Source organism: Mastomys coucha, unplaced genomic scaffold, assembly GCF_008632895.1.
Source record: "Mastomys coucha isolate ucsf_1 unplaced genomic scaffold, UCSF_Mcou_1 pScaffold6, whole genome shotgun sequence".
In the NCBI taxonomy this organism is placed as follows: domain Eukaryota; kingdom Metazoa; phylum Chordata; class Mammalia; order Rodentia; family Muridae; genus Mastomys; species Mastomys coucha.
The window spans coordinates 93,666,938-93,676,126 of record NW_022196912.1 but is presented as its reverse complement, the minus strand read 5'-3'; the positions used below and the strand labels follow the sequence as shown (position 1 = coordinate 93,676,126).

General features: G+C 38.9%; 1 protein-coding gene across 1 annotated transcript in view; it reads right to left on the bottom strand.

Moving 5' to 3' along the window:
* Nucleotides 1–9,189, bottom strand: part of Gphn (gephyrin) — a 435,141-nt gene that overhangs the window by 21,631 nt on the left and 404,321 nt on the right. The window contains exon 19 of the mRNA XM_031357728.1: nt 4,399–4,486. Within this exon, the coding sequence (XP_031213588.1) occupies nt 4,399–4,486 (88 nt within the window). The remainder of the gene's footprint in view (nt 1–4,398; nt 4,487–9,189) is intronic.

The window sequence follows — 9,189 nt, the reverse complement described above, 5'->3', positions numbered from 1 at the left end:
TCTGTTGAGGGACATCTGGGTTGTTTCCAGGTTCTGGCTATTATAAATAAGGCTGCTATGAACATGTCCACCTCAGTTTTTAAGTGAAGTTTATCACAGCCTGGAGCTCACTGATGTGGGATCCTATCTTCCTGTCTCCACTTCCATAGCTGTGGTATTACAATGCATGCTGCTGGCACTTGTACTTGAATTTCGGAGATCTGAAATTTAGGTCCTCATGCCTGTGTTACAAGTACTTTACTGACTGAGTCCCTCCCTACCTACTGCATCTTTGATATTAATTAATGTTATCCTACAACATGAAAATTATTTTCACATAATCTTCATGTTGGGTTTATACTTCTGATTAAAGAAGCACAACAAAGAACAAAGATCCCTTACTTATGACTGAAGCCTGTCCCAAACTTGTTATTTATAAGCAGAGTGAAAAAAGACTTATTTATTTATACTTTATGTATATCAGTGTCTTTCCTGCATGTGTGTTTGTGCCTGTGAAGGCCAGAAGAGGGCATGAGAGACTCAACTATAGTTATAGACGTTGGTTACCTTGTAGGTGCTGTGAGACAAACCTGGGTCTTCTAGAAGAATAGCCAGTGCTCTAACACACACACACAGATTCCATTCTAGCCCGTGTTCACTATCAAGTGTTTTTGTTGTTGTTGTTGGTGGTGGTGGTTTGAAAAATTAGTAAACTTTTTAGCCTCCTAAAATCCAGACTTAAATTTAAGAGAAAGAAAATGTTACATTTAAAATTATCTCCAGAATTCCTAGAGGGCCTCTAGAAGACCGTAGGTTGTTTCTGCATCTTATAAGAAGAGACAGTACAAAGAGGTAGGCTTGTTTGATATGCTATTCTTTTAAAAGTTTCATGGGAGGAGCTGCCATGTCTGAGAAGAGATGCTCACTTGGCCCTAGGTTAGATTCCTACAGTAAACTGGTATTAATACACATTCAGAAACTGTGACTGTTAAGCCTTACATCAATTTGATTGGACTGATGAATGCCTAGGATATTAGTCAAGCACACCTCTGAAGGGATTCACTAAGTGAGAAAATTGTGCTTTGACATTGAATACTATCAGAAAGAACAAAAGGGAAAAGGAAGAAGACGCTATCATGTGTCGGCCTCTCTCTGCTTCCTGGCCACCCTGATGTGAGCTGTTCTGTTCCATAAGGACCTCTTTGCCACGATGTACTGAAGCCTCTGAAAACAACAGCTATAATAAAGCCTTACTCTTACATTGTTTATATCAGATATTTTATAAAAATGATAAAAAGTGATTAATACTGTTTGATTTACATGAACTCTCTATCTAGAGATTTGATAGATGAAACTTTTGTAATTTTACTACCAGAGAAAACATTCACCAATACCGCCCCCCCAAAGTCTAGTTTCAGAGTCACAGATTTCCAGCTTTACCCCAACAAACCTAGGATCAGAAGTATATGCCATCACACCTGGCTGGTCAAACTTATCAAGTCATCTCCCCAAAAGAGATTTCATACAGTTCTGACAACTTGCCAGCCCACCCTGCAGGAAGCTGGAACTAAATTAACGGTGAGTCAGTGATAGGTGGGGCCATTCCATGACCAGGACTGTTTAGTTAGACATATATCTTGAATTGTGTTTAAACTTGAGCTTCATGTCAGGATCCTGAAGATAGATTTGCATTTATGAAGTCACTGTACCTATTTCCTATTCTCAGTGTGATCAAGTTGTGCAAATTTCCTTTTTCTGCTTTTTCATCATTGCTTGTTTAAACTAGCCTACTGAAGAAAGTGACTGAACCTTGATTGTTATGTAGGTTCTCCGGAGCCCAGGCTCTGACCCTAATGGCAATTCCAGTAAATCTCTAGGAGATAAGGACAATGATCAAGTCCTGAGGTCCTGGGAATAGTTTGAGGTATCCTTATCTTAAAATCTCTTGCCTGGTGAATTAAAGTTCTAGTATAAGAATCTTTTTTTTTTTTTTCCTTTTTGGTTTATCGAGACAGGGTTTCTCTGAGTATCCCTGTCTGTCCTGGAACTCACTTTGTAGACCAGGCTGGCCTCGAACTCAGAAATCCACCTGCCTCTGACTCTAGTGCTGGGATTAAAGGCGTGCGCCACCACCACTCGGCTAGTATAAGAATCTTGAAACAGAGATAGTAGAATAAAGAAAACCAGTATGCTTAATTATATTGGCTTTTATATTAAAACTCTAAAAAGATATCTTTGTTAGCACTAATAGATTAGATTTGGAAGTATCCATCTTCTGCCATGCCTGTGTGTACATAAGGTTTTGCCTCTGTAGAGGTATAAGGAAAGACAAACATTAGGTTTACCCAGCAGCATTATCCCACAATTAGCTCCTTAGAAACTAAGATAAATTCTGTATAAAACAACCCTTGAAAAAATACATTTAACATTAAACAGTCCTGAATTTAGGATATGCTCTTGTGATTTTAAGAGCAACTTGATAATGAAAACATGCTGCAAATAATTTCTGTAGTGCTCCCATAGTACAGTTTCCAAATGTATTCTTTGGATTTCACAAGATGTCTGTATTATACACTTTACCTGGTGCTAAAGGCTGGTGGGAGACTTCGAGGAAAGACGTACACAGCTAATTATGTGTAGCAAGAATACCTATCCATACTGTTAACACTTTCCTTCAAGCTATAATTTGAAACAATAGTCTTAGACTGAGATCCTTTTCTTTTATGGGTTTTGGAAACTAAAATTATGTTCTCAAAAAATGTCTGAAATCAAAGTTGTAAATGAAAATGCAGGTATTTTCTGTTCAGGTTACTGAATTTGTTCTCAGAAACAAAAGAATTCATGAACCAGGGTCAGGTTGTTAGTTTAGACCCTTTCATAACTATAGGGGGCAAGGTCTAAGATCATGTATACAATTATATATCATATATACTCTAGCTCCTAGAAAATATTAATTTAAAAACCAGACATGGTAACACATCTGTTTCTCACTCTAGAGCTGGAAGCAGAAAGACCAGAAGTTCAAGATCATCATTAGCTATATAGCAAGTACAAGGGTAGCCTGGGCTACAGGAAACCTTGACTCAAAAAAAAGGAAGAAAATAGGAATTTATTAAAACTATTATGATGACATAATTTTAAAATTTATGTCATTACTATGAGATATGAGAAAATTTAGAAATAGGTAAATATTTCTAAAATATTTTTGAGACAAGCCATAAATTTGATTATAGCAAGTAATATTTTACTTTAATAACACTATTCAATGGGCCTAATAATCATAAGCTAACATTTCATTAAGACATACAAACTTAGTGATACTACAATGCTTAAAAGTGAGATTTATATAAGATTAAGATATACTATGAGCAGGGCGGTGGTGGCGCACGCCTTTAATCCTAGCACTTGGGAGGCAGAGGCAGGCGGATTTCTGAGTTCGAGGCCAGCCTGGTCTACAGAGTGAGTTCCAGGAGAGCCAAGGCTACACAGAGAAACCCTGTCTCGAAACACCCCCCCCAATGCCCCCCCAAAAGATATACTATATACAAAATCCTTTAGTCATATAAATTCATACATTTGTATATATTTTTCATTGCAATTATCAATCATTTGTGAGTTGCATAAAGAAGGTGAAAGGAACCTCTTCCTTTGATCCTTCTTGTTGGGAGCAGACGCTGAAGAATATGGTGGTGAGATGGTTGTGCCTCTGTGAAGTCATGTTCAAATTGAAGAAAGGTGGGCATAAATATATAAAGGAAGTCCCAATGTAAAAGTAAGTGAAAACACGTCTCCAGGTATGAGCAAAAAGCACTCTATAGTTTGTGAGATTTTCCAGGATGCTCCTGACATAAACACCCTGATTAATTCCATGGCATCCTTTTTAGAAAGACTAGTGTTTTCTGAAGCCTTCATGCTTTTAGCTTTGTGGAATTAAGATAATGAATACTAGATGCCTACCTAGTATTACTGTTAATGGTCAACTTGACACAGCCTAGAATTCCTGAAAAAGGAGTCTCAATTGTTTTTATTAGGTTGGCCTGTGGGTATTTCTGTGGGGGATTGTCTTAATTATTAAATGATGTGGGAGGGATCAAACAAAAGGTAGTACTATTCTCTTGATAGGTGGTCCTGGGCTAGATAAGGTAAGGAAGCTAGTTCAGCATGAGCCTGCAACCTAGCCAGCAAGCAGCATTCCTTAATAGTTTCTGCTTCAAGTTCCTGCTTGAGTTCCTGCACTCACTCCCTTGAATGATGGACCTGGAGGTGTAAATCAACACAATTTTTCCAGCTCTGTGTTGCTTTGGGTCAGAGTGTTTCACTGTAGAAGCAGAAATCAAATAAAAACACTACCAAACCACAATAGTAGATCAAAGCTAAAATCAAAAAGTGACTAAGTCCCATGAGCCTATTTTTCCATACCTTTTCCCCCATGGATACACCTCCTGACGTGATGATGACATCTGCACGGCTGATACCCTCATTCAAGGCATTGAGTAAGTCATCTGGGCTGGAATAATAAAGACAAATATGTTAGCACAGGAAGAAAGAAACAGTGCTAACTGAAAACTACTTTATAAATGTTATTGGTTTACATTATTGTGAGCCTAAAAATGTGTTCTGTGTAAAGTGGGAATCAAATGGGTCTCACTTTTTAAGAGAGTATAAGTATTAACATAGAAAAAGAACCTTGTACAATGCTGAAGTAGTGGCTCTTTCACAGAGCTTTTTGTTTAAGCAATGCAGTAGAGGAGAAAGTGGGGTGCTGTAGGATGTCTGAGGTATTTTGGTTTGCCCACAAATATCCTATGTACTGAAAGTCACATGTTCTGGAATTCCTGAGCATAGAAGGATAGTTAGTCACCCTACGTGTTGACAGGACCATATAAGACTTTTTAGATTAAGTCAGGTGTAGTGGTTCATGCCCATTATATTGGCATTCATGAAACTGAAGCAGGGACAGTGAAATACTGTCTCAAAAAACAAACCCAAACAACAAATGAACAAAGAATCTTTAAAGCAAGTGATTTAGAGTCAGATCAGAATGGACTGTAGCCTGGCTAGAGTGAAGGGCTTGGCAGAAATGATTAGACAGGATAAAAAGATTTTGGAGGTTTCCTTAAGCTTGAAAATATGGAGTCTATTGATAAAACTGCACTAAACCCATCTGGTCCTGGGCTTTTTTTTGGTTGGGAGACTATTAATGACTGTTTCTATTTCACTAGCATATATGGGACTGTTTAGGTCATTGATCTGATCTTGATTTAACTTTGGTACCTGGTATTTGTCTAGAAAATTGTCCATTTCATCCAGGTTTTCCAGTTTTGTTGAGTATAGGCTTTTGTAGTAGGATCTCATGATTTTCTGGATTTCCTCAGTGTCTGTTGTTATGTCTCCTTTTCATTTCTGATCTTGTTAATCTGTCTCTGTGCCCTCTAGTTAGTCTGGCTAAGGGTTTATCTATTTTGTTGATTTTGTTCAAAGAACCAGCTCCTGGTTTGGTTGATTCTTTGTATAGTTCTTTTTGTTTCTATTTGGTTGATTTCAACCCTGAGTTTGATTATTTCCTGCCTTCAACTCCTCTGGGGTGAATTTGCTTCTTTTTGTTCTAGAGCTTTCAGATATGCTGTCAAATTGCTGGTGCATGCTCTCTCCAGTTTCTTTTTGTAGGCACTTAAAGCTATGAGTTTTCCTCTTAGGACTGCTTTCATTGTGTCCCATAAGTTTGGGTATGTTGTAGCTTCATTTTCATTAAACTCTAGAATAGAGTATTGTTAAGCTTCCACATGTATGTGGGCATTCTATTGTTTATGTTGTTATTGAGGTACAGCCTTAGTCCATGGTGATCTGATAAGATACAAGAATTATTTCAATCTTCTTGTATTTGTTGAGGCCTGATTTGTGACCAATTATATGGTCAATTTTGGAGAAGGTACCATGAGGTGCTGAGAAGAAGGTATATCCTTTTGGTTTTGGATAAAAAGTTCTATAGATATCTGTTAAATCCATCTGTTTCATAACTTCTGTTAGTAGGACCATGTCTTTGTTTAGTTTCTGTTTCTATGATCTGTCCATTGCAGAGAGTGGGGTATTGAAATGTTCCACTATTATTGTGTGCGGTGCAAACTGGAAACAACCCAGATGTCCCTCAACAGAGGAACGGATACAGAAATTGTGGTACATATACACAAAGGAGTACTACTCAGCTATTAAAAACAATGAATTTATGAAATTCTTAGAGAAATGGATGGATCTGGAGAATATCATCCTGAGTGAGGTAACCCAATCACAAAAGAACACACATGGTATGCACTCTCTGATAAGTGGTTATTATCCCAGAAGTTTGGAATACTCGAAGTACAACCCACAAACCACAAGAAACTCAAGAAGGAAGACCAAAGTGTGGATAATTCATTCCTTCTTAAAAGGGGGAACAAAATACCCATGGAAGGAGTTGCAGAGACTAACTATGGAGCAGAGACTGAAGAAAGGGCACTCCAGCTTGATAAAGCTGTCTCCTGAGAGGCTCTGACAGTACCCGACTAATACAGAAATAGAGGCTCACAGCCATCCATTGAACTGAGTACAGGGTCCCCATGAAGGAGTTAGAGAAAGGACCGAAGGAGCTGAAGGGTTTGCAACCCCTTAGGATGAACAACAATATGAACTAAATAGTACCCTCAGAGCTCCCAGGGACTAAACCACCAACCAGGGAGTATACATGGTGGGACTGATGGCTCTGGCAGCATATGTATAGTAGAGGATGGCCAAGTTGATCATCAACGGGAGAAGCCCTTGGCTCTGGGAAGGTTCTGTGCCCCAGTGTAGGGGAATACCAGGGCCAGTAAGCGGAAGAGGGTGGGGTGGTGAGCAGGGGGAGGGAGAAGGGAACAGGGGTTTGTTCTTGTTGGTTTTTTTTTTGTCTTTGTTTTTTGTTTTGGAGGGGAAACTGGGAAAGGAGAAATCATATGACATGTAAATAAAGAAAATGTCTAATAAAACATAAATAAATAAAAACAAAAGAAAATGTGGAGTCTATCAAATAGGAAGTGGAAGGGGGAAACCCCAAGGACTATGAAGAGCAAATAGGAGCTTATTGGGAAAATAAAGGATAGGATAAAAAGAAGGAAGGTTGTATGAGCTTCTGTGTAAGAGTACAGGGACAGGATGAATACTGGGGACTGAGGATAAGCATATTCCTTTTAGCAAAGAAGGCGAGTAAGTACACCAGGCCCCTCCATGGTGTGTACTTGAGGTCTGGGGAGAAGAGGTACTTTAGATCCAGCTCACACTCTCCTTTTTTAACAACGTCTTATTTGTAAGAGAGTAGTGTTTGCTTTCTGTTTGTCCTTCATGGACATCTGACACAGACATCTGAGAAGAGAGTAAGCCTGGCTTCTCATTTTCTAGGTTTGGCTTAGTCTGTCTATAGCCTAGACCCTGTTCTTTCTCTTGAGTTCCATGAGGTAACACTATAACTTCCCTAGAATTCTTCCTTTGCTTAAGGTCACTTGAGTAAAACGTTTTTGACTATAAAGATATCTTTTTTAGTGACTGAATGCGTTTCTCAAATCTCTCCTACCTGTGAAGCTGGATATCCAGTCACCTTACTTAATTTCTTGATAAGGGAGTAGGGAGGAACACTATTGATGCCAGATGGATTAAGACCGCCTGAGCTTAAATCCTGGTGCTGCTACTTGCTAAATGTGAAACCTTAGACAATTTCCTAGACCTCTTTTGCCTCAGTTTTCCATCTATAAAGTAAGGATAATAGAGCTGTAACCACATTGAATGATACAATGTATAAAACACTAGGAATAGTAACTACAACATCTGTGTTTCTCAGAAAGGTTAGTTGTCATTTATCTAATAGTCTGGCAAGATACAATTTTAGGATGCCAGGTATTTCTTTTGGAAGTGATCTGAGGTTAAGATTTAAATCAATTTATAGAGTATATGTGAAAAGTCCAAATGACAAGGCAGGTCATTTTCCTGCTTGCATTTCTGGGGTTGTTTGGACCTTAGAAGCAACCTCCCAAGGAGAATCTATGAAGATAAAACCTTGGAATGTGCTTTGTGGGAGGTTCTGCTTACCAATACAGGGATATTTGCAGGTCTTCAGTTAGATGTACAAAAGTACTCATATGTTCACTGAAAGAAGAACCCACAGTAAAACAAAACCAAATCCACTGTAAAGTGAATTTTAAAGCTAAACTGGTTAGGCAAATATGGAAGAAAGATTGTTCTGAATTAAGTATTTTAAACATATCTTAATTAGACCTTTACATTTTGATTTAAGGAAAAGTACAGCAAATTATTTTGTTATGTGGTAGAAATAACACCCCACAATGTAGGTTGTATTTCAAATGAATATCAACAAAACATAATTTTATGCTGATACAAGGAAACAGTTAATTTTACCAATCTTATGTCATTTATAACATGCTGGATGTACAGGATTTTGAAAAGTGTTTTGAAACAAAGCATCAATGACACACATGTGATCATAGGACCAATATTTGTAGGTGGACAGTCTTGGCTAACTGATGATTACAAAGGAGTATACTTTCCAGTGGTTTTTCCTTATTTTCATATTATTCAGTAACCCCTTTTCCTATTTTGTTAAAAAAAAAAAAAACCAGACAAATGAACAAACCAGACCAAACCAAAACAAACAAATAACAAAAGAAAAAGGAAGCTTCCGGTCCCACAACACCCAGAGGAAGCTCCACTCCCAGGCGCTCTCATATACACAGGATCAGAGGTGAGGAGGACACAACATCTGTCCCAACACTGGGAGTAACTGGGACCAACAGGACCCAGGAACACAGGAACTCTGCCAGTCCAGTCACTCGGGTTGCTTCTGGTCTGTCCGGGCCGGCTGGTGCCCTGAGCAGACATTGGGTGCAAACTCTGTAGTCATTCCCAAAACCCCCAGAGGAAGCTCCACTCCCAGGTGCTCTAACAAGCCCAGGATCACAGGATACCAGAATCACAGGATCACAGAGACAGCTTGACTCTGAGGAGTTCTGACACAATCAGGATCACAGGAAGGAGAGGCTCCAGTCAGATTTAGCAAGGGCAGGTAGCAGTACAGATAATCAGATGGCGTGTGGCGGGGGTGTGGGTGTGGGTGGGGGGGTTTGGGGGGGACAAACGTAAGAAAATAAACAACACAAACCAAGGTTACTTGGCATCATCAGAACCCAATTC